Source organism: Lissotriton vulgaris, chromosome 3_1 (genome assembly GCF_964263255.1).
Source record: "Lissotriton vulgaris chromosome 3_1, aLisVul1.2, whole genome shotgun sequence".
Lineage (NCBI taxonomy): Eukaryota > Metazoa > Chordata > Amphibia > Caudata > Salamandridae > Lissotriton > Lissotriton vulgaris.
In genome coordinates, this window is record NC_141689.1 from 1,242,212,450 (window position 1) to 1,242,238,651 (window position 26,202).

Below are 26,202 nucleotides of genomic sequence, written 5' to 3' on the forward strand. Positions count from 1 at the left end.
ATGAATTAGTAAACCTTGCCTCTGGTTTCCTAGTTTTCTAGCATAAGCCTACTCTTGATTGAGCTCATATTTTAATCTTTTTCTTGGCAAAGGGTTAGTGAAATTTCTGTATCTTAGCCAGGTTTGTATACACTCCACTTCGACTTGCTCACTCTACTTGAAAAACAAAAACAAAAACAAAGAAATCAGGTAACTGCAGACTACTTCAAAGCAAGTATGTCCATTGTAATTTTAGAACTGTGTGGACGAATGTACCCCTTGCACTATATTCCAGGTCAAGGACAGAAACTACATTTGTGTCCATTCTTTCTCAGGATTGAATAGGTTATATTAGAAAATTATGTGCTAAAAATCCTGTGACAATGTAAGAAAAAAATCTGCGTGCCTCTGTATCGCAACTAAATCATCCTACTGTGGTAATTGATACTTTTTCAAGCAAGCAAAAAGTAAATTGTATAAATAAAGCTAAATCTTCTGGAGCAATTGGTATCGATCAATTTCAATTTTTAAAGGTAAACCAGTTCTATGAGGGTAAATTCGCCTTCTGTTGTAAAACTGCCCACATTTCTAGTTTCTGGGCTGGAAGTATCGTCATGCCATTCTCCACTAGAGGTAGACCTTTACTCCCGAGTAATTATAGACAAATTGCTTTGCCTGATGCCTCTGGAAAAATCTTTTCAAGGAACATCTTGGATTATCTACAACACTGGGATTTTTAGAATGGGATAATTCTCCGGGAACGATCTGGTTTTAGACCTAAATGCTTTGTTATAGACAATTTTGCTACTTTACATTTTTTTATTGATAAATATTGTTTTTACATTTCAATCAATGTGTACTGTTTTATCGAGTTTTCCGCAGGATTTCACCGAGATGATAGGCCAACTTTACGGAAAAGTTGTCTGCACTGGGTATTCCTCAAAATCTTTTTAAATTGATAATCAGACTACATTCTTTTCCATTTAGTGCAGAGTATTGTTGGGAGCATCTAAAGGTTAACATCTAATATACATACTGCAAATGTTATAAAACAGGGCAGCCTTGCTGTTTTCGTTGGTTTTTTATGATCTTCTTCACAGTTCTTTCAAATTATGAATTTTCCTCCGAAATTGGGCTCCTATCCCTTACACCTGTTGCTATATGCAGATGACGTTGTAATTTTTTATTTAACTTCAATTGACCTACAATGGAATTTGTCAGCATTACACACGTTTGATTAAAAACCACTCCCTTAAAATAAATATTTCTAAAACAAATGTGATTGAGACTATACGAAGGAAACGCTGTAAACATTTTACTTGGTTTTTAGCTGATTAGAAACTTGAGATGAGAGTATCTTGTATCTATTTTGGCGGAATATTTTCCCATCATTTAAAGGATGTACATCATCTTAAACAAATGGGCATTAAAGTCTTGGTTCATGTCACGGTCTTGGCAGTACATAAATGGCTCCTGCCGGACGGTTTTTCCTGCTCGCCACAAGGGCAAGCATTGCTGCCCTGAGTGTGGCTGGCGCCCGCAGAAACATCTTGGCGATGCGCCGCAGAAGGCGGCGGTTAGCGCTAAACATCTGGGCCTACTGCTCAACACTAGATCTCTTGGCCGGCACGCTCTGGACATTTTTGATTTGCTGGAGTCAGAAAAACCCCTGTTTCTGATGCTCACCGAGACGTGGCTCGGCGAGGCGTCCAACCCTGATATTGCCACTGCTATCCCGCCCGAGTATAACATCTTCAGGCAGGATAGGCCGAAGGGGCGTGGAGGTGGGGTGGCACTAATAGTCAACAAAATGGCCACCTGTACCATCATCCCATCGGACGCGATCAAGGATTGCGAATCCCTTGCCTTTGCCATTGTCCTTTCACCACACCAATCGATGAAGGGTCTCTTAGTCTATCGGCCGCCAGGGCCCATGGGCTCTTTTTTTGAAGAGTTCCAGTCGGTGACCTCTTCTTTGCTACTTACGTCAGAGCATTGTATTGTCGCCGGGGACTTTAACGTCCATATGGACGTGGAAACAGATGCCGATGCGATGAAAATGTTGGAGGTCACAGCCCCTAGGGGCCTGGTTCCCTATCATGTTGGACCGACCCATGAGAAGGGACATACCCTTGATTTGACCTTCTCTACGACCCCTATAGAGATGCTGGCTCCCACCCAGGTGCTTTGGTCTGACCACAGGCTGGTGAAATTTTACTTCTCGGAAGTTAGGAAGCCTTCCGGTGCCCCCCGGCAGACTTCTGTGGGATTCAGGGCACTTCACCGGATTACTCCGGAACTGTTGGCACAGTCTTGCGCGGACCACCCCTGTGCTTTAACGGGAAACTTAGAGGAGGATGTGGAGCGATTGCAGGTCTGGTTCTCAGAGAGACTTAATGATCTTGCTCCTCTGAGACCCCTCCGCAAACCCGAAAAAGGTGCATCTGCCCCTTGGTTTACGGAAGCATTGGCGGCTTCACGTCGGCAATGCAAGGTAGCGGAAAGAGCATGGCGCGTGAAATACGACGCGACGGCGAAACTCGCCTACAGGTCTTTGGCGAAAGCTTACCATCGGAACATCCTCGCGGAGAAGAAGGCTTATTTCGCGAGAAAAATTGAAGCTGCCTCCAATTCCTGTAGGGAGCTTTTCGCCATTGTGCGGGAGTTTACAACTTCTCGCGCAGCACCTACCCAGACCCTCCCTCCTGCGCCTTGGGTCAGGGCGATTGCGGACTTTTTCACCTCTAAGATCCAGCGGATCCAGGACTCCTTCCTTGTGCTGGAGCCTGAGATGCCAGGTCGGGCGGAGAATGCCGCTGTTACCCAACCTAACGCAGGTGTGGCCTTGGCAGCTTTCCCTCCTCTCTTGCTGACCGCTTCATTTGACCTGATGGCTGGACTTAAGTCAGGTTCCCCTCGGGATGCCTGCCCCTCAAAATTTCTGGCTAAAATGGCAGCTGTCATTAATCCACTCGTGAACCCCCTGTTGAACTGTTCTCTTGCACAGGGTGTGGTTCCCCAGTCCTGGAAGCAGGCAATGATCATTCCCCTGCTTAAAAAGCCTGGTCTGGATGTGGAGGTGTTAGCGAATTATAGACCTATCTCGCTCCTGCCGGCTTTTGCGAAGGTCATTGAAAAGCACGTGCATAAGGTGCTTGCCGATTACCTGGAGTCCCACGACCTACTGCACCCTACCCAGTCGGGTTTCCGCGCCAATCTTAGTACCGAAACAGCTCTCCTGGAAGTCTCGGAGGCGATAAAGGAGGTGCTGGATTCGGGCGGGAGAGCGATGCTGGTGATGTTAGATCTGTCGGCGGCCTTTGACACCGTCCCTCATGAGGGTCTGCTTGCTAGACTCTCAGAGATTGGTCTTCGAGGGACGGTGCTCCAGTGGTTTCGATCTTTCCTGGCAGGCCGTCGACAAACGGTCTGGGCTTCTGCTTGCTCCGCCGAGATGTCGCCATTGGGTGTCGGAGTTCCTCAGGGCTCTGTTCTGAGCCCAACTCTATTTAACATCTTCATGACCCCTCTGGCGGCACTGGCGGAGTCCTTCGGGGCCCAGATCGTTTCCTAAGCCGATGACACCCAGCTCCTCTTCACCTGTGAGAGGGGTGCGGACTTCGATGGAGGTAGGATCCAGGGTTGCCTTGAGGCTGTGTTTCAGTGGTTCCATCATAACAGCCTCAAGTGCAACTCGGATAAATCCGAGGTCCTCTTTTTTGGGTGCAGTTCGGACCCGGACTGGAAAGTGTGGTGGCCTGAGAACATGTTTCCACCAGCAAGTTCGTCCCAGGTGGCTAAAAACCTTGGGATTAAGATCGACAATGGCCTCACACTACGCTCGCAGGTAATCGGTCTCACTGGCACCTGCTTTGGCCTACTCCGGATGCTTCGCAAGTTCCTTCCCCTGCTATCGGAGGAACACAGGAAGATCACGGTGCAGGCGATTATAGGCTCGAGAATTGACTATTCCAACGTCCTATATCTCGGCCTGCCAGAATACCTGCTCCAACGGTTACAGGTTGTCCAGAATTCGGCAGCACGTGCCATCTTTGGACTATCTCGCCGTGCCAGAGCCTCGGGCCTCCTGGAGGCTTTGCACTGGCTTCCTGTCCGGAAGCGGATAATTTTTAAGACTCTCACCCTGGCGCACAAAGCCTTGCACGCCTCCGGAGCAAAATATCTTCAGAAAAGGCTGACCTTTTACCTTCCTGCCAGGTCGCTTAGGTCTGAAGCCTTGTCTCTTGCTGTGGTGCCCCGCGTGAAGAGAGCTCGCATCGGTGGCCGCTCTTTTAAATTACTAGCGCCTCAGTTGTGGAATAAACTGCCTGTGTCCCTGCGCAGCACTCCTAACCTGCTGGCCTTTAGGAAGGGGCTAAAAACCTGGCTTTTCACCTCTTAGTTTCGGGCCCTATTAGGTTTCCTTTTTTCTCTGTTTTTTTTACTTTCCCTGTTGTGTTATGAGATTAGTGTGCAATTCAAAGCGTCGGGACACTCTTTCGAGTAGCCGCACGCTATATAAAACCCTTGTATAACATAACATAACATAACATAACGTTTTACTGGTCACTGGGGAGAAGACACGTCTTGCATTTATTGAACATTCCTAAAGTAAAATATTCCTCCCTTCCACCTATAAATATAGGACACTATTGAACACTTCAGAGCTCTGGTATTATGCAAAACAGCCGATCTGTACCCTCATGCAGGATATGATGCCAAACACTTCTACAACCAATCATATGACAAATATAGAGAACTGGGTATACATTACTGGATGTCTTACAATCGACACATTCTAGAGTTAGTAAGGTCCCTCCTGTTGCAGACTCACCCTGATGCACTGGGATAGGTAGTTAAATACTGTGGCCTTCAGAGTAAATTCCTCGCCGCGGACAACAGAGTATGGCAGGGTGAGCTCCAGGAAGAAGGGCTGAAAGGCTGTCAATGCCACAATCGGGGAGAGGCCAAAGCCGACATCCTCGGAGGTGCAGAACATGCCAGCTTTCCACTCGGTGATGGTGTCTGGAACAGTGAGCGGAACTTCTGTCTTCCCAGTAGAGCTATGAAAATAGAAGGGGGTTACAAATGCTAATGGGCAGTGATCTCACATGATGTGTGTCTTTCTGCCAGAGACAGAGGTTGTGAATTGGTGGTGCTTTTTTACTTAGGGTGTGTGATGAGGAATGTGACGAAGGAGTCTGCTACCCACTGGAAAGAGAGGGAAGGCTGTTCAACTATTTAGGAGACAGCAGTTGGAGAAATTAAAAACTGCTGGCATCTTTCCAAAGAAATCGCATGCATAAGGCCCAAAACCTTCTGTCTAATATAAGGACATATAAGGTAATGACACATTTAATTTTGGACAAGATATATAAGGCGTTGACATTGTTTTATAGTGAAGGATCATGTATTCTAGGTGGGACATGAAGCTGACTTTGAGTGAAATGGTCTAGTACAACTGAAACAACCAAGCAGAGTGTCTTTGATTACAGGCATAACATACCATACCATACCATACCATACCATACCATACCATACCATACCATACCATAACATAACATACCATACCATACCATACCATACCATACCATACCATACCATACCATAACATAACATAACATAACATAACATAACATAACATAACATAACATAACATAACATAACATAACATAACATAACATAACATAACATAACATAACATAACATATTTTTGTAGAGCGCAAGTTCACCCAGAAGGGCATTTTGGCATTGAAAACCAGATGTTTATTGTTACTCAATGGTCCTCACTACCTGGCATGCTAGCTTAAAAATACTTCTTTAACGGCCAAACTGATGTAGTTTTGAAACATCAACAGCTCTAAAAACGTGCCCCTCTCAGCAAAGACTAGTTGAAAATGTCACCGGCTCACTGATTAGTCCAGGCCACCAAATTCCATGCAGAAGACAAGCTGGATCATGGCCATCATTTGTGCAGAGAATCATATTGAAGATTGAAGTCATGCTGTCCAGAAAAATGAGATGGAAGGCAGTGCTCTTGTTTCAAAAGAACAAGGAATGAAAAGAATAGATGCCTTCTCACTGGCATCTCAGCCCGAATATGAAGTTTAGGGTTCTGGTACCAGAGCAACTAGTTTAATTGAGACAAAAGCTTGCCATGTTTTTCTGGTTCACAAGATGGAACCTGTAAGCCTTTTATCTATGACACCTAATATTGAGCCCAATGAAGGATGTGGCTTACATAAAGCTGGGTGACACCAAGATGCAGAGCTGATTCAAACACAGAAGAATTTGATTCTAGACATTCGACTTAGGTATTCTGTCTGCACTGATCTTTAACCAGGTTTTAAAGCATTGAACAGTGTCCCCCAGTTTAGTCTCTGAAGGAATGATACCATACTTGCACTGACGCGTCAGCCTTTGTAGAGTGTCCACTTACGTGAGCATAAAGATGCCTAACTGAATGAACCAATAGCATGTAAAAAGCATGGTGTCCCATGTCCCACATAGAAGGGGAAGACGACCCAGGACTTTAAGCCGTTTTACCTCCTTCGGTATCCAGTACAGGACCTACAATGTCAGTTCTCCTTTCCCTCAGTAATAATGGAAGCCAACAATATGAATAGGAACAGTGATAAGACTGATAAATGTACAATACTCACTCCACCATCACCAGCTGCCACAGCCATGTTTCAGGGAAGTATTTTCTTACGATTTCCTTTTGCGGCTGTGATAATAGGGGGTCAGACCTTGGTTCTTCATAGTACACGTCTTCAAAGAAAAAAGTAAATATAAACTAAGTCTTTTTAAAAAAAGAATAAGACAACTTTTTAAATTTATTTTTAGTTTTCAAAGGCAACTTTCCACATATTGCGCAATAACATTTACATTTGACATGATCAATTGAATGGCAATAGCAAAGCGTTTTACATACGTCTCACGATATTCCCGCACCTCAGTTAGCCTCTTTGTTGCGGTCAAGCCTCCCACAGGAGAATATGAACCAAGTCAATGCAAGGTAAAGGGGGGTGACAGTGTGAGCTGTAGTGGGGTTATAAACCAAGTGCTTGCTTTTGAAGTAGGCATGTGCAGTTAGGTGTCAAATACAGGGCAACCTACAAGTAAACCACTGCATCTTCAGCCGTTCTCTCAAATCTCACACAGATTTGGTGGTAGCTAGGCCAAAGCTCTTGAGTTCTCACCTGCTCCACTACTATTGCATCAAAGCACTTTACTAATGAAACTCAAACCCCATCTGCAGACTGCAGCAGCCACCACTCCAGGTTTATTGCTAATGCAGAGCTCTACCAAAGCATCTCACTTCTAATCTGCTGCAACTCCTGTTACTGTGGACACAAAACTGAAGCCATGACCCTAACATTTGACCTGCAGCACCTATCATTATTCCAGCTCTCAAAGCTTGTTTACACCGTATACATGACTTCAAGAGGCGAGTGGGATGCCTCGAGCAGCCTGGAAGGAAGTCACTCCTGCCCCCATGCACACTGTGAGGACGAGAAGAAAGAAGTGCCAGACAGGAGGCAGTTTGGTGTTTACATGTTTCCTTGGAAGGAGGGTATTCAGCACAATACTGATTAAGAAATATGTTATATCTATTAACATGTAGTACCTCAGTGTATTGATGTAGCCAATGTTCTGTGATCATGCCAGGTTCTTCTCTAGATTCTGAAGTGTAGAAAGTTGGAAAGGAGTGGAGCCACGACAACGTGTCTCAGGGGTTGTTACTTTAATAAAACTTATTTTATTATTACAATTATCGATTTATCTTCCTTTTAAAAGTGGCGACGAGCAGGCTGAAGTTTGGACCCGGTGCAACCCTTGAGACGGAACTAAATGTTTGGCGGAAATTCCGTAAACAGACTTTGATGAAGATATTTACGGCTACCTGACCTGCTACTGTGCTGCCGAGCTAAATTTTGATGGTGATTCGTTGTGCGATATGGTGGTGTTCTGGTGATACCAAACTTTTCAGTGAGCAGCCGTGAGGAAAGAGTCTTCGTGCTACAGTGATTCTGTTACCGGCAAACTACTATTTTTTTTTAACATCATTTTTATTGCATCACCAATATAAATGTACAGACAAGATATTCAGCAAAAAATAAAATAGCATGACATGAACCGATTCGATTGAAGACATTCGATCTTCATCCGGAGGGATCACCCCGCTCTTGACGCGGGTGGCTTCATTTCCGTTCTGGTCCCGTACTTCTTACATTGTCTGACCGCTTTATTTTGCACATAACCCTGGAATGCTTTTGTGATTTACGCCCCTCCCCCTCCCCCAATTTCGGGACCCCAACATCCCTCCAAACCAGCTTCCCACCCGCCCTCCCCCGTGGTCGCGCTGCGCTTGAGTAACCATGTATTGGTGCCCGGTGTGTTGTAGGAGGAAGCAAACAATCGCTAAGGTGTGTTCTCCTGTGTAGTGTTGGGGCCTGCTCCAGCTAGTTCGCTCTCGCCTTCCTGCCCCTCATCGTCCACTTCCCTGAGCGCCTGCACCATCACCTCCCATGCAGTCGCCCTTTCCAGTGCTTTCTCGTCATTCGACCTCCAAGCCATCTGGTACCGTAGGGTACTATCACACGCTGCCCATCTCAGACACTCCCCATACCATCTTTTATACGTGGGCCCCACTCTGGACTTCCAATTTCGTGTGATCTCCCGCTTGGCCAAGATAAGCCCTAAATCTATAAATTTACTTGACATCGTATTTCTAGGTGTATGTGGGAACCAGTGAAGGATGCCAACTGCTTTAGTATACTGGATATCCCTGTCCGTCGCGCCGTTAAGGGCCCGCCCAACTTCCTGCCAATAGTCGCCTAAAGAGGGGCAATCCCACAGCATATGACATAGATCCGCCCCCGCTGTATTACATCTGGGACAAGCAGCTTCGGTCGCCCCAAAGTACTGTTGGATTTTCCCGGGCGTGAGGTATGCCCTGTGGATAACATAAAAGTGGATCAATTGGAACCTGGCATTCCTCGAGCTCTTCCGCGCCCTCCTCAGCAGTTGGCCCCAGGTCGTGTCTGGTATCTCCACCTGGAGGTCCAGCTCCCACTTGGCCTTCAGGGCTGCCAAAGGTTGCAAGGCCTCCCGCTGCATCCTCGAGCACAGGCACGTGACGGCCTTAAAGGTTCCCGCCGCCATCATGGCGTACTGGCAAGCCATCGAGGTGCCTGGTTCCTGCAGCCCTTCCCCCCAGTGGGCTCGCATGGCGCCCGTGACTGCCGCGTGCAGCAGGTAGTCACCCCTCGGTAGGTCAAATCTCTCCTGCAGGTCCCGAAACGGCAGCAACACCCCATCTTCGTAGAGGTCACCCAGCACGTGCACTCCCGCCTCCTCCCACCCTAGCAAGCGTGACCAATCACCTCCATGTGGGAGGGCAGTGATCATTCCCAGCGGTATTTCGGGGGCATACATAAGGCGGACACCCGCCCGCTAACGGGCCCGGTCCCAACATAGCCGGAAAGTCTGTTCCTCGGCCGTCAGGTCTCCCACTCGGAGTTTCTGGTGCAGCGTAATATAAGCCAGAACGTGTCGCGGGGTGCCTTCGGCTCTCGCGTCCTCGGGACCTCTATAAACTCTCGCCACCTCCTGAGTAAAAGTCTGCAGCTGCGCGGCGAGGTAATATCCTTCGAAGTCCGGCACTGCCATACCTCCCTCATCTTTGGGGCGTAACAGCGTGTCGAGCGCTATGCGTCTCCTACCCGTGCCCCACAGGAACGCTATAATCAGTGACCTCAGGCGTTTGAAAACCGAACTCGGGATCCATACCGGCAGTGTCCTAAAATAATACAAAAGCCTGGGCAGGGCTATCATTTTAAGCAGGGAAATTCTACCAGCCAGGGAGAGCGGTAGAGTCGCCCAGAAGTCCATAGATCCACGCAGGGCGTTAATACAGCGAATTATGTTGCCATCCAGCAGGTCGGACGGGGCGTGGTAAACATAAACCCCTAGATAATGTAGGCAGCGCGGCTCCCACCGGAGTTCCTGAGCAGTGAGTGGGCATGGCTCTCCCGGCCTCAGGGGAAACAGACAGGATTTAGGCCAGTTGACCCTCAGGCCCGATAACCTACCGAACTGCTCCAGTAGCCTCCGCGCCCCCTGAAGTTCGGCGCCGGCATCAGCCAAAAACATCAACAAGTCATCCGCATATAGGGAGATGAGGTGTGGCCTCCCCCTAAAAGGCAAGCCTGCGTAGTGGCGGCCCAGTCTGGCTACCGCAGCGAAGGGTTCCATTGCCAACGCAAACAGTAGCGGAGATAGGGAACAACCCTGTCTAGTGCCACGCCTAATCGGGTATTGTCTTGAGATCAGTGCGCCCACCCGGACCCTTGCTACCGCCTCAGTATAGAGGACCTTGGTCCACTGTATATATCCGTCTCCCAACCCGAAGCGACGCATCACCTCATACAAGTATCCCCATTCGAGGCTGTCAAATGCCTTCTCAATGTCGATGGACAGGACAAATGGGGAGACGGTGTCTGGCCAGTCCGCACCCATCAGTCTCGTAAGTCTACGGATGTTATGAGTGGTATTGCGCGTCGGTATGAAACCGCACTGGTCACCATGAACCAGGCCCGTCATGTGCACTAATAATCTGTTGGCCAGAATTTTACTGAGGATCTTGTAGTCCGTCGTCAACATAGACAACGGGCGATACGAGGACAGCGCCGCACCCTCCCTGCCCGGCTTCAAAAGTGGGATCATAAGGGCCTCGCACATAGAGCCCGGGAGTCGGCCCTTCTCCTGCGCCTCATTGTATACCTCGCGCAGCCGCGGAGCAAGATGTTCTAGGTATTTGCCATAAAATTCGATCGGTAGACCGTCAAGGCCCGGGGTCTTGTTTCTAGCCATCTGTTTTATAGCACAACCTATTTCTCCTAGGGAGATGGGCCGCCCTAACTCTTCTGCCTCCGAGTCCTCCACTCGCGGCAACTCTAGCCCGTCCAAGAACTCCTCAAGCTCCTCCGCCCCTCCCGTGTCACCACTCAGATAGAGCCCTTCATAATAAGCTCGGAACTTGTTCAGGATCCCGGGTTGGGAGTGGCAAGGCTCCTCCCCTGGCTCCTGGATCCTCATGATCGGCCCTCCCCCCCGGATAGGATTAGCAAGCCAAGCCAACATCGCCCCCGCCTTATCACCTTCCGCATGCGCCCTCGTCACGTACGCCTTGTGGTCGAAGCTACGCAGCCGCTCCAGCTCCACCGCCAGCCCCTCCCGCGCCCCGCTAAGCCCCTCCTGCAGTTCAGGGTGATTCGGGCGCCTCTTCTCAAGATCCCTCAGCCGTGTCTCAGCCTTGTCCAAGTCATCCAACAGTGTCTTCCGCGCCCCTGCCGTGTGCCCAATACAGTGTCCCCGCACCACCACCTTGAAAGCATCCCATTCAACCGCCCTCGTGGAAGCCGAGCCACTGTTCTCCTCAAAATACCTCTCAATACGTTCACTCAGGGCCTCCCTGAACAACAAGTCGTCCAGGGTGTCAGGTTGCAGGCGCCATGTTGGCACGCAGTTAACTGTCACCATCCATTCCAGAGACATCAACAAGGGGTTGTGGTCCGATATCGTCCTGCCAAGTATTCCGCCCCTCCCACCGCGGGGAGCACACATTCCGAACAAAGAAACGCATCCAGCCTCACATGTAAATCATGCAGGTGCGAGTGAAAGGAGTAGTCCCTAGTGGTGGGGTGCAACGCCCTCCATGCATCCGTGAGGGCCCAGCTCTCCTGCCATTCTGATCTACGCTTGGCGATCCTATGTGCTGGGGACGCGCGCAGCGGGGGATGGGACCTATCTAGTAGCACATCCTCAACTGAGTTGAAGTCCCCTCCCAAGAGGACCGGCCCTGCCAAATAACCCGCCAATTTGCCCGATATGTTAGACAAGAAAGCGGGCAGATCTACATTAGGAGCATACACATTACAGAGAGAAATCATCCTGCCTCTCAGCCTTCCTTCCACCGCCACATATCTGCCCTCTGGGTCTATCGACGACTTCGAGACCTGGAAGGGGACCCCCGCCCGTATCCAAATCAATGTCCCCCTCGCAAATGCTGAAAATGTCGTATAGAATAATTGCCCCCTCCAGCGCCTTTGTAGAGCCGCCCCTTCCTGCTTATTGAGGTGCGTCTCCTGCAAAAACGCTATGTGAACCCCCCTACGCTTGAGGTACGCCTGAACCTTATGTCTGCGCGTCATGGATTGCATACCCCGCACGTTCCAGGTCACACATTTCAACGCTCCAGCACTAGCCATTCCCCCCTACACAACCGGACTCCACAGCAAAGAACAGTGTTCGTATAAGTCCCGCGACCACGGGCCCACCCTCTCCAAACAGGAAGCCAAACCCCTCCAACAACTACAACCCCCTGAGCAACCCCAACTGCTCGCAACTCCCACCCCCCCAGGACAGGCCCCCCCGCAACTGGAAGTACCCCCATCCAAACCAACACTCCCGACCACCCCTCAAGGAAAGGTGGTAATATTCGCAGTCCCCACTGCGATGACCTTAGGGGCCAGTAAGGCGCGGCTCAATGCTATAAGACCTCCAACAAATCAGCCCCGCGCGCTCCACCCCACAATCCCCACATTACAGCTCCCCAAAACCTCAATCAATATCTGTCCACTGCTGCGGGTCCATCGCCCCGGTGTCCAACCAGCGAGTCCATTCCGCCATACCAGTTCATCACGCCTCCAGTATCTCTCCCGAGGTCTGCGGCGTCACAATAGGGCCCCGGGCTCCACCAAATTCCGATTGTCCTGTCTCTGAGCCCGTGCCCGGGGCCTCCGAATCCGTACCCTTCCCAGACTGAGTCCTGGCGGCTCTAGATAAGTCCACCACCGCCTGTAGGGCCGCCTGCCTCTCCGCCTCCGTCTGCGACATCGAAGGTTTCCCGGTCCTCTTGCGGTTCCTTCTGATCCGTTGGGACTGCCTGATCGGCTTTTCCACCTTAGCCTCTTCCTCCCTGGCCTTAGCACCGTCCGTTCCTGCCTTATAAGTGTCCCACCAGTCCCATGCGTCCGCGGAAGTCGTGAAGAATAAAGACTTCTCATCCACCACCACTCTTAGCTTGGCAGGAAACAACAGGGAGTACTTGATGCCTTCCTGGCGGAGCTCCCGTTTGAGGGACAGGAAGTTTGCCCGGAGTCGCTGAGTCTCAAACGTGTAGTCCGGGAACATGGTGACTCTGTTGTTTTCCACTTGAAAGGGCCCTGCCTCTCTCGCCCTCTGCAAAAGCCAGTCTCTGTCCCGGTAATGGAGCAACTTGAACACCACCGGGCGAGGAGGAAGGCCCAAGGCTGGCGGACGCGCCGGAACTCTATGTGCCCGCTCCAGGGAGAAGAAGGGGGACAGACCTTCTGGTGCTACCTCCGTCCGCAGCCAGTTATCCAAATAGCCCACCATGTCGTCGCCTTCAATTTTCTCCGGCAGGCCCACTAGGCGTACGTTGTTGCGCCTGTTCCTGTTTTCTGCATCCTCGGCCCTCCTTTCCAGCACCTTCAGACGGTCCATCACGTCGGCCATCTGGGCCTTCACCGTTGCCTGGGCCGGGGCTAAGTCCTTAACCGTGGACTCCACGGATTTCACCCTGTCCTTGAGTTTGTCGTGGTCAGCCTTCAGGAGGCCCAAGCCCGTTGCCACCTGAGCTATATCTTGCTGCAGGGCATCCTTTGTGGTGGCGATGGCTTCCAGGATACGATCCTGCATCCGCTGTAACGCCGCGTGGTCTCTCTCCGCTCCTTCCGCCGCCTCAGTGTCGGTCGCGCCATCTCCCTTCCCCTTCGGCTTCCCCATCTGGGCCGGGGTGGGCGGTGGTCCTCAAGTGTGTACTTGGTCGCCCTCCGAGCGTCGCCGGGCACCGTCCTCCGGCCGGGTTCTCAGGCCCAGAAATGTCACCAAGAAGCAGGAAGCACCGAGCGGTCGTGGCCCGGCCAGCGCCAGTTGCGCCAGAGGTCTGGGGTCCTCGTCTCCGGGTCACTGTCGCACCGTTGTTGCCCCAATCAGGAGACGGTCCTCAACCACCGCCCAAGGGCGCGCCAAAAGTCCATCCGGCACCTGGGGAGAGGCGCGACTCGGCCGCCAACACCTCTAGCGTGTCCGGGAGTGGTCTTCAGTGGGTCTCCGGGCAGATGTCTCCGTCACAAGCTATCCCATGCCCTCGCCGCCATTTTGGGGTCCGCGACTTCTCGGCCGAGTTCAGCTTTCAAAGTTGAGTTACTGCTGTGGGAAGGCTCGGTGTCGTCCTCCGTGGGTCCCGGACCCTCCGCAGTACCGTCCAGTACCGGATAGTGTCCTTTATCTCGGGGTTCAAATGAATTTTCAGGATATTTTCCGGGATCGGGCACGGAGCTCCGAGCTCACGCTGCCTACCTCCTCGGCATCCAAGCCACGCCCCCACCGGCAAACTACTATGAGGTGCAAGAGTTCAATCAATCAATCGGAGTACTTGTAGAGCGCGCTACTTACCTGTGAGGGTCTCAAGGCGCTGAGGGGAGGGGGGTGCTGCTACTGCTCAAAGAGCCAGGTCTTGAGTAGTCTTCTGTAGGAGAGTACGTCTTGGGTCTGCTGTATGTGGGTAGGGAGGGTGTTCCAGGTCTTGGCAGCGAGGTAGGAGAAGGATCTGCCGCCGGAGGTCGTTCGTTGGATGTGGGGGACAGCAGCGAGGGCGAGGCTGGCGGGGCTGGCGGGTGGGGGTGTAGAAGCTGAGTCTGCTGTTCAGGTAGGCTGGTCCGGCGTTGTGGAGTGCTTTATGTGCATGGGTGAGGAGCTTTAAGGTGATCCTCTTGTCGATGGGGAGCCAGAGTAGGTCTTTCAGGTGGGGGGTGATGTGGCTGCGGCAGGGATGTTGACGATCAGTCGGGCGGAGGCGTTTTGGATGCGTTGTAGTCGTCGTAGGTGTTTGGCTGGGATTCCTGCGTAGAGTGTGTTGCTGTAGTCCAGTCTGCTGCTGAAGAGGGCCTGTGTCACCGTTCTTCTTGTTTCGGTCGGGATCCACTTGTAGATCCTGCAGAGCATGTGGAGGGTGTTGAAGCAGGAGGAGGATACGGCGTTGACCTGCTTAGACATGGTGAGGGAGGAGTCAAGGATGAATCCTAGGTTGCGTGCATGGTCGGTGGGTGTTGGTGCTGTTCCCAGTGTGGTCGGCCACCAGGAGTCATCCCAGGCTGAGGGGGTGGGTCCCAGGATGAGTACCTCCCTCTTGTCCGAGTTTAGCTTCAGATGGCTGCTCCTCATCCAGTCGGCGATGGCCTTCATTCCCTCGTGGAGGTTGGTTTTGGCTGTGTGTGGGTCTTTGGTGAGCGAGAGGATGAGCTGGGTGTCGTCGGCACTGGAGATGATGTTGAGGTCGTGATGGTGGGCCACTTGTGCGAGGGGGGACATGTAGATGTTAAACAGCGTCGGGCTGTGGGATGCCCCCTGGGGGACGCCACAGATGATGTTGGTGGCTTCGGACCGAAAGGGTGGGAGGCGGACGCTCTGGGTTCTGCTGGAGAGGAAGGACGTGGTCCAGTCAAGGGCCTTCTCTTGGATTCCGGCTTCTAGGAGGCGTGTCTGTAGAGTGCGATGGCAGACCGTGCCGAAGGCGGCCGACAGGTCCAGGAGGATGAGGGCTGATGTTTCACCATTGTCTATTTGGCGCCTGATGTCGTCTGTGGCTGCGATGAGGGCTGCCTCTGTGCTGCAGTTTCGTCTGAATCCGGACTGGGACGGGTCCAAGATGTTGTTGTCTTGCAGATGGCGGGTCAATTGTCTGTTGGCGATTTTCTCGATGACCTTTGCCGGGGACGGGAGCAGGGAGATAGGCCGGAAGTTCTTGAGGTCCTTGGGGTCCGCCTTGGGCTTCTTGAGGAGGGCGTTGATTTCGGTGTGCTTCCAGCTTTCCAGGAATGTCACTCTTTCGAAGGAGATGTTGATGACCTTCCGTAGTTGGGGTGCTGTGGCTGCGTCTGCTTTGTTGAATACGTGGTGTGGGCATGGGTCTGACAGAGATCCTGAGTGGATAGAGTTCTTGTCATCGCTGACGTTGGACCAGGAGGTCAGGCGGATGTCGCTGGTGGTGTTCACAGGGGAGGTGGAGTCTGGCGTAGCCGGGGCGGTAGTGGTGTTGAAGCTGTTGTGGATGTCAGCGATCTTGCGGAGGAAGAAAATGGCTAGTGATTCGCACAGTTCTTGTGAGGGCAGAATGTCGTTGGCGTTGGCGCTGGGGTTGGAGAGTTCCTTTACGATGCTGAAGAGCTCTTTGCTGTCGTGTGCGTTATTATCCAAGCGGTCTTTGAAGGAGGATCTCTTGGCTAATCTGATGAGGTGGTGATGTCTGCGGGTGGTGTCCTTGTGGGCTGCGGGGTTGTCCGGTGTGCGTTTGTGGAGCCATATTTTCTCCAGTTTCCGGCATGCATGTTTGGAGGTCTGGAGCTCGTCGGTGAACCAGGTGGCTCTCTTGCTGGCGTTTTTGTTGGAGGGTTTCTTGAGCGGGGCGAGGGTGTTGGTGCAGTGGTCGAGGGAAACAACCTTTACAACGCAACTTTTACAACGCACTACCATTACAACGAAACCTTTACAACGCAACATCCATTACAACGCATGCATTTACAACGCAACCATTACAACGCATGACACTACAATGCACACCACTACAACGCATGCCATTACAACACAGTCATTACAACACATACCATTACAACGCATAGCATTAAAACACATAGTACCCTTACACTATCCAACACTTACCCTACTGTTGCACCCCCTGGAGTTAGAATAGTAATTTTTACCCCTACACTATCCAACACTTACCCTACTGTTGCCCCCTCTGGAGTTAGAATAGTAATTTTAACCCCTACACTATCCAACACTTACCCTACTGATGCACCCCCTGGAGTTAGAATAGTAATTTTTACCCCTAAACTATCCAATACTTACCTTACATGCAATGTAATGTTATGCGTTGTGATGGTATGCATTGTAAATGTAGTAGGCGTTGTAGTGGAATGCGTTGTAAAGGTAGTTTCAAAGTATTCGTTGTAATGGTAGGCGTTGTAATGGTATGCATTGTAATGGATGTTGCGGTGTAAAAAATGTGTTTTAAAGGTAGGCGTTTTAAAAGTATGCGTTGTAACGTCATACATCCAGTCGTCGATCCACTGTCTGAGGTTGCGGGCTGCGGCGTTTGGATTGGTGGGGTTGGTGGGTGGGTTCTGGGCGAGGGCGGTGATCAGCCGGTCTTCGGTGACTTTGCTCCAGCAGCGGCGAGGCAGCTGTTGGGTACAGTGGTGCGTGGTTGGTTTCTTGAAGGTGAAATGCATGCAACGGTGGCCGGTCCAGTGGAGTTCGGTGGTGTGGTCGAAGGCGACGTGGGTGCCTGTCGAGAAGATGGGGTCGAGCGTGTGGACGGCAGCGTGGGTGGTTGCGGTGACGAGTTGTCTGAGTTTGAAGTTGGCGGCATGCTTGCTTGCAGAGCGGGTGGTTAGGAGTATGCAGCGGAGGTGGTAGGGTCCCGTCCTTGGAGTTTTGGTGGTTCTGTTGCAGGTGAAGCTGCAGGTGTGGCAGGAGAAGGGTCCGTGGGTCCGTTTTGGGGTGGCCTGGAAGCAGGTGTTGTTTCAGCCGGCGTTGAGTGCATGGAGGCTGCTGGCGTTGTAGTGGAGTCTGGTGTCGTGGCATTCGCGGGGTCCAGGGGTTCTGGCGCTGGGCGTGGTCCAGGCACGGACAGGCACAGCCCACGTGCGTGTCTCCATTTTAAGGGGAACTGAGAGGGAGGAGCAGCTGGGAGACAGGGGTTGGCGAAAGGGCACGGGGCGGGGCCACAGGGGCAGCAGCAGTGGGAACAGCGAGCAGTGGGCGGGGGGGCGAGGATAAACGGCACCCAGGAATGGGCAGCAGAACCAAGGGTGCAGGGCACAAGCACTGGAGGAGCTGCAGCAGAGGAGGAGCGACCTACCTGGTAAGGTCAGGGGTCGCTCTCCCCACCGCGCGCTGCTGCCAGTTAATGGGGATCTGGGAGGGAGGAGCAGCTGGGAGGCAGGAGGCGGGAGGCAGGGGTTGGTGAATGGGTGCAGGGGGAGGGCTGCAGGGGAAGCAGCAGCGGGAACAATGAGCAGTGGGCGGGGGGGTGAGGAAAAACGGCGCCCAGGAATGGGCAGCGGAACCAAGGGTGCAGGGCACAAGCGCTGGAGGAGCTGCAGCGGGGGGGGAGCGACCTACCTGGTAAGGTAAGAGTTGTGTGCTGCGATGTGCTAGCTTCGTTTGTGCCGGTAGTGGAGTAAGCAATCCTTCATGTTTGTGTGGCGAGAAAGGTGAGGACTGAATACTTCTTGCCACGCTGCGCATTCGCGTTCATGCTGTTATTCTCCAACGTTAGTTGCCACTGTTTTTACATCAAAGACATTTCCTGCATGTGTATTTAAAGTACTGAAATTCCCCGATTCAAGTGCTTTTTTTACCTTTAAATCCGACATTCTCCAACTTCTCAATGGCGAAGTTGGCTGCAGGTTCCTTTTGTGATGCTGTGACTGGCATTTTTTTTCCCATTGCTGATGTCGAAGTCACAACATGTTCATTCTTCTCACGTCATTGTACGTTGCATTGTGGGCTTCTGACGTCTTCGCGTTTCCATTATCCAGCACGTTCATGTTGTGGAAGACGTGGTAGCTTAGCAACGCGCTCTGTGATTTACCTTCAAGCAAGTAATTGCAAGTATTTGTGAGCAAGGCCTTCTCGTTGGCCGAAACGAGTCATCTGTCCGTATAATTTGCACTTTTATGGAAAAATAAAGGTCACTGTAGCCGGCAGTGATTGAAATCAACTGAAGAGTCAGTCAGAGGCTGTTGGATTGGCCGCGTCCCACTAGCGTGACTGCTGAGGCTCGCCAGGTAGTCGGGCTGCGTTGGAGAGCGGAGAGGCTGCCGGCAGCGGGTGTGCGGTGCGCGGGGGCCGCACTGAGAGTGGGGAGCTGCGGGCTCGGCGAGGGCACAGCGAGGCAGACGGTCGCCTTGTAGCCGTGGGGGAGGACGATAGAGACCGGAGTGACCCGCAAGAGATTCACAGTAAGGCAGCATTCGGCGCACGCGAGTGGGGGCACGGGGATTGACAGGGGCTGACAGAGAGGGTAATTTGAGAGTCAATCTCTCGCGCCATCACCGCCGTTCACTCTGGTGAGCGGGCGGCTTCTTCTCTGGTCCCCCCTTCACCCCCCCCATGCGCTGCTTTCCTGGCGCTTGCTCGGCATTTGTGCTTGCAGCTCAACGCACATAGAGCCCCAGAGTTCTTGAGTTTCTCTCTGAGTCCTCCCCATCGGCCTAGTTCCTGTAGTCCTCCCGGCTTGCGGTGCTCCCATTGCTCTCGTGGGCACCTCAGCCTCCTAGCGCTTACCGCCCTCAGTTATCCCTCACTCGCCGCTCGCCGCTTTGCTGGTTACGGGAGCCCACCAGCTCTGGGGCTGCTCCCCTTCTCTCCATCCCAGTGCCAGCCCAGGTCCTGACTAACCACCCAGACCCTGTTGGCTCCATCTCACCCCCAGGCCCTGTGGTGCCTGCACGCGCCTCCCAGAGCTGCGCAGCACACAGCCCCAGTTGCCTCAGTTGCTTTCGGACTCCGGTCCGACCCGGAGAGGCGAGGTGGTGAGGTGGTGTCAGCGGGTTGGGGTAGGGTTGGGGGACCCTGCGCAGGAGGGACGGGGTGATCAGGGGGGTGCCATATACTAACACAGCCGCACAACGCTCAACCTGCACACAGTCCCAAAGCCAGAATTTCGAAAACTTGCTGTTGTAACAAAGCTGCAACAAAGTACCACTGGTGTTGGATCTGAGAGCAACCAGAAGAGCCTAAGCCCAAGCCCAAGCCCAAGCCTTCGGGAAACAATGAGATCAGGAAAAGAGAGGAAGTACACAGCGCCCAAAAGAAGGAAAGCTACACAACCCAACGTCGCAGAGGTCTTGGCCAACGCCAACCACGGTTTAAAAAGACAAAACCCACTAAGCATACGGGACTTCTTTAAAAAAACTTCATCTAAGTCCGCGGAACCGCCACAACCACGAGCCCAATCTTCGGAGGCAACAACCATTATTCCCCTGGCGCAACCAGGCTCGATTAACTTGGTCCAACCTGGGTCGCTTAACTTGGCCTTGACGCAACATTGGGCACCTGAAACCGCGAAGGCAATCGAGCCATCAGAGGTCTACATTTTTGGGTCTACCTGTAACGACCAAAAAAGCAAAAACTCTCAACTTGACCACCTTCCATCGGAAAAGCTTTCAGTGTCTGCAGCAGAGGACCACTGGCCCTGTCAAGCACTACAAACCCAGCTGGAGAACACTATGTGCCCAACAGAGGTTCACTTAATGCCGCCTCAACCTACTGTAACTAATGCAGCGACCACAACCATGCCTCTTTTGGCCTCTTATCACCAAACAACAACGACACAAATTCATGGGCAAGCCAACCCCGAGCACTCTAACAGCAGTCAACAATCCTCAACCCCCCAAACAATAATCTCCACAACAGCACCACCAGCTTTGAGTCCCCCGTACATGATATTTTCGCCATCTGGACACACAAAGGATACATCGCAAAGCCAGCCAGCATTGCCTGCCCAGAACGATCAGTTTATGATGGACTTGTCTCTTTTTTTCAAGATGTCTGAAAGTTCATCCAGGTCCAGCCCGATCCCAAACGAAAAACACATTTATTGAAGAAAACACCGGGACCAGTGCTTGGCCACAACTTTTACAAACCCTGCAGCAAACAGTTAACGCACTTAATTACCATTCGATAAAACTGGAGGTGCAGGTCGACCTACTAAACACCTTGGCACTATTTACGTCTGGGATCGACAGCAAACTAGACAAACTCAATTCCTTAACTTTACAGGCGCAAGCCTCCACAAAGCTTGCCCAATCAACCTGCTGTTGCTCCCCAATCATAGATTCTCTTTCTCTGCTCCCAGAATGCCTAACCACTGTCATAAGAGAAGTAAAGTTGCTGAGGGGAGGAAACGTTTTTACCAAATCGCCACCCCCCACACAGCAAGAACATCTAAACCCCACTGAGGTTCCTGCTAAGCAGAACACAAACACAAACACAAATGAAGGAGAGGTTCCAAATACAGGAACAACTACTGGCCCAACGAAGCTGAACGGTCATCCCCAGAGCGCTCAATCAAAATCAAACCTGACGGCAGAAAACGGCCCCCTTTGTCACCAATCAGACCCACAACCAGGCATGATCATCTTGGGCCTGTGCAAACAAACAGCCCCGTTTCTCAAAGCGAATCAACAGTGGCGGCCCTCCCAGGGCCAGTTTTACCACATAGTAAAAGAGAGCGTAAACGCCAGCGCAAAGCCAGAAATAAACTTAGGGCAAACTCCAACATGGTCCACCAGGAACTCTTCCCTATCTTCAAAAAAGTTGAAAACAAAAAATCCCCTTCAAAAAAAGTGCAGCAGAGCAAAGGATTACCCCTAACGGAGTCACCCTGGAAAAACTCACCCAAGAATCTGCGAGGAGCCCACAGGACCAAAGCAAACAAACGATGGCCCCAGAAACAACTGAGGGCAGGGCCCACACAGAAATCACCAGGGTCAGCTCAGAGACGGCAAGTGCAACCGGGCCTAAGATGACACAAGAAAAATCCAGACCATCGACGGCTCTCATCTCCCCGGGAAAAGAAAACGCAATGTCAAGATTCAATTACTCCAAAACCATCCGCAACGATCCTAAAGCTGCGACCAGTCACAGTTTACATTTGAAGAGGGCCTCGCAACGACTGTCACAACAGTTATACGAAATCAAACCAGACAGGACAGTCGAAAATTCCAACATTAAGCCCACAAGTGTTCCGGAGTCAATCAATAATGATCCACTGTGCCATCAGATTCTACTGGCCCCCGAATATAAATCTAAAGGGCGGCACCACATTCTCAACAGATCCAATCTGTTAAAGCTAGCAGAAGGAATTCTGGGTCTAGCTGGACTGGCCACGAACAATATAGAATCCATTGAATTCCTCTCCCCTCGAGGAAATCAACTCTCTGAGGTCACTGTGGTGACTTTTTCATCGGCCAGCTGGGTAGGAGCTTTTCTTGAACAGAAGCCGACTCTGCGGAACTGGGGAATTAGAGTGTACCCTTATTCCACCCCCGGGTATCCTACCTCTCTGCTAACAAGACCGACTTCACCCAGCTATCTGGCAACATCTAAAATAACAGGATGCGTGAGACCCTACTCGGTCTTAAAAAATGCTTCAGGGGCCGACATCAAACCAAAAGGGCCCGAAAAAGCTGGGGATAATGTAGAACCTAATTATAGCTGGCGGTGGGTGCCAGCAATCCTGTCATTAAAACACTCAAACTGACCGCCAGCGAGTGAAACACTTGTAGAAACACACAACTCCTCCAGAAAACCCCTCTCAGCGGCGTACATACAGTACAAAAGAGATAACAAGCAGGGACGGCCTCCATTCTCACTGTGTTCATGGAATATCAGTGGACTTCATCAAAAAACTTCAAACGATGACACCATGGCTTTCTTGTGCAAACATGCAGCAATCGCCCTACAGGAAACTTGGGCGACAGAGGGTCGTCCCATAGAAGGTTATATCAAGTTTTGGAAAGCAGCTCTCAGGGACAGCCGATTTGGCCACCCCAAAGGCGGTTTGTCCATATACATCTCAAACAACCTAAAAGTTGCTCTCAATCAATTTCACTTCAAAGAAGACTGGTCACTTGGGGTCAAAATTAACCCCTGGAGGATGCAGCGTCCAATTCTCCTCGTCAATGTGTATATTAACCCCAGCACCCGTACAAAAAAAGACCACCTGGTCCGACTGTACGAAATCATGAATGACATCGCCACTGAATATCCCAACTTGGACCGCATCATCACGGGAGATTTCAACACAAGTCTATTTCAGGGGAATGCAGCAGACATGGAAGGGCCCGACCTGACTAACATCTTTGAGGCCATGACTCAATCCAAACATCTGAAGCAAGCCCCAAATATATTAGGTGAGCTCTCTGTGATGAGATTCTACAACGCACGCTACCTGGTAGTGAATGGAAGGACAACAAGCGATTCACCCCCAAACTGGACCTGGTCAAACGGAAGAAAAAATTCTCACTTAGACTTTACTATCTGCAATTCAGAACTACTGTTTAAGTTGAACAGTTTTTGCATCCACCCACGGTCTGAAAGCGACCACAGGCCCCAGGTCATCATCTTCACCACAAACCCGGAATTCCATAAAGCGGCTCCTACAACCTACAAGGGAATTCATACCGAAAACCTCAATCACCTCAAATGGAATGAATCCAACAGTCAGAGTGTTTTAAAAGCAAAGACTTCAAAACAGGCAGTCTTGATAAAGATGCCAACCCGATATGGAAATGGTTGCAGCTGTGCTTTCACCTGATCAACTCATATCCAGCGACTGCGCAGAGATCTAACCGCTCACTACCAGTAGGGGTCGCAACCTCCGCCGTCATAACACCACTAAAGAGAGCAAGGAACACCGCATTGAGGCTGGTCTCAAAATTCCCAGGGAACAGCGCCTTCCTTGCCACATATCACCATGCCCAAAAAGCATTCAGGAGGGCAGTCTCCCAAGAGAAACAGGCTCAGGAAAACCAATACTGGGTAAAATTGGTGTGGGAATGCAAGCAAAAAAACTCAAGGAAATTCTGGTCCCTTGTCAACAGCACCAACCTGAACCTAACAAACTCTGGCTCTGCAAATATCCAGGAAGCAGAATGGGTAACATATTTAACAGATCATTTTCAGGCACAAGACAACCATGACTGCACCAGTCCACCTAGGGCATGCGGGATTGTAGATGATGTATCACTGAACACCTCCCTGGATATAAATCATGGGCTTACCCCCGCATATGCACTAACCGAGGAACGAGTTGCCAAAGTAGTGACAAAAGGGAGACAAGATGGAGCACCAGGCCCGAATGGCCTGCCACAAAGGTTATTCAAATCGGACATCCCTTTCTGGTCCACGGTGTTACTAAATCTCTTTAACCACACCCTGAGAACATTGACAATCCCGGACTCATGGCGGGGCGAAATAATCCATCCCATACACAAATCTGGATCACAAGCTATGCCTAACAACTACAGATTAATCGCCCTACTGGACATAGAGGCAAAACAATTTTGCAGGACTCATGCTGGAGGATCTAAGGCAATGGGTAAAGGACCACGATCTGATTCCTCTGAACCAAACAGGGTTTATTGCCAATTCAGGAACTACGACAAATTTACTGGCAGTTTCCACTATAATCGACAAAGCTTTATCAACACGCAGGATGGTCTTTTGCTGCTTTGTCGATTTTAAAGCAGCGTTTGATAGAGTGCCTAGGGCGGCTCTCTGGAAAAAACTGACACAGTGGGGTATTCCTAACAAAATACTGAAACCAATTATTCTACTCTACTCTGACACATGGGTTCGAGTGAAGTTAGGGTCCGGCTAGCATCTCTCGCGAAAAATCATGACCTCACCCAGTGTCAAGCAGGGATGCGTGCTGGCCCCGCTTCTCTTTAACCTATTCATAGCCGACCTGTCAAGCACTCTAGACAAGGTAAATAGTCATCCACCCAAAATAGGAGGTGCGGCATTATGTAACCTTTTATATGCTGACGACTTGGTCCTGTTTAGCCTCACTAGAGTAGGGTTACAAAGGCTCCTTGTTGCACTATCGCAATATACGGTAGGCAATCAACTAGAAATTAACATGGAGAAAACCCTGATAGTCCCATTTGGTAAGAAACACTACAGTGGCGGTGGTTGGTCAATTAACAAAACAAGTCTTTCGATTTGCCAATCATATAAGTATTTAGGCGTCCACTTGGACACAAGGGGCAGCTTCTCAAAGCAAAGCAGTGTGATCGCAGCTAAAACTACGGCCCTAGTGGTATCCTTGGCCAAGCTATCAAAGAAACTTTCAGGACCAACCTTTGCCCCTTTATTAGAAGTCCATAGAGCAAAAATTGGGCCAACACTTTCTTATGGCATAGAGATCTTCAACGGCAAAATTAATACTGCCCTAAACAAACACACAACTAAAATATACAGAAAGGTACTTCATTTGCCGAGCACTGCTTCCCCGGCCCAGATTAGATTAGAGCTGGGATTAACCAACTATGAAGCCTCAAATGTTGGCACTTACCTTAAGACAGGCCGAACCAGGTACACTAGAATCCCTAATCTGGAAAGAAATCAATGAGACTAATCCAGGGGGAACATTCAGGCGCCTTCTGAATGATTACATCCATCAAATGTGAGTTGCCGATCTTTGGGCTCTTAACCCCAGTCAGACTGCTTTTAAAAATATAATCAAAAAATGTGTAAGACTGAAATCTCTGGCCTCATACAAAGCTCTTGTCACAAAACGTAGTCATTCCTGGGCAGTAGCCAACTCCTACAAACGATTGACCCCTGCTGCGTACCTCTCCACAACATTTTCACCTTATCTAAAGCGCTTCCTGATTGCCCTAAGAATGGGAGACTGGCGCTTTCTTCAAAATCTACCCACCTGGCGTCGCAAGAAGAAGGACACAACATGCAGAGGATGCGGGTTAGCAACAGAAACAATCTTGCATGTGCTCTGCATCTGTCCCTCATTTAATTCCCAACGCAGATGTTTGCTTAAGCCAGAATGGAACAGCCTGGGAGTTCGGACTTGTAGGCATGCCATTATCGCTGCTCTGTCTCCAGATAATATAGTCTTAAACATAAATTTGTCCAAATTCATTCAGCATGCTTATCGCAACCTAGATAAAATGGACACTGCTGAGGCCTTACTGCTCATTGACAAGACTGAACATGTATTTCAATAGAACTTGCAAAGACCGGGAGGGCTAATCTACAAATTGAAATGTTTTAACTAGCATACTTACGGTCATATTTTATTTTTCTACTCTTTTATCATTTTTAATTCATAAAACTGTACACAATGTGATTTGTGCAATCTTTTAAAGATATGTTTTTTATATCTAAATAAAGAATTATTACTTACTTACTTACGCAAGTATTTGACATTGAGCGTTTAACTAAGGATTACACGCTTAAGGAGTATAAACAATTCAAGTCTATAACAGTTAGCAGGTACTTTGCTTTTAACTACGGAGTTTACATTGATTATTTATTTTGACTGCGACTGCTTTTCTACATCACATAGCACTACCAAACTGTGTTATCCTGACAACGAAG

The 26,202-nt window shown here is 50.5% G+C and overlaps 1 protein-coding gene across 1 annotated transcript in view; it reads right to left on the reverse strand.

The window, feature by feature from the left end:
• The window catches only part of LOC147727726 (alpha-2-macroglobulin-like), a 1,118,600-nt gene that overhangs the window by 441,274 nt on the left and 651,124 nt on the right, over positions 1-26,202 (reverse strand). The window contains exons 19-20 of the mRNA XM_086961723.1: positions 6,642-6,750; positions 4,814-5,042 (exon numbers count right to left, since the gene is read on the reverse strand). Coding sequence (XP_086817849.1) covers positions 4,814-5,042; positions 6,642-6,750 — 338 coding nt within the window. The remainder of the gene's footprint in view (positions 1-4,813; positions 5,043-6,641; positions 6,751-26,202) is intronic.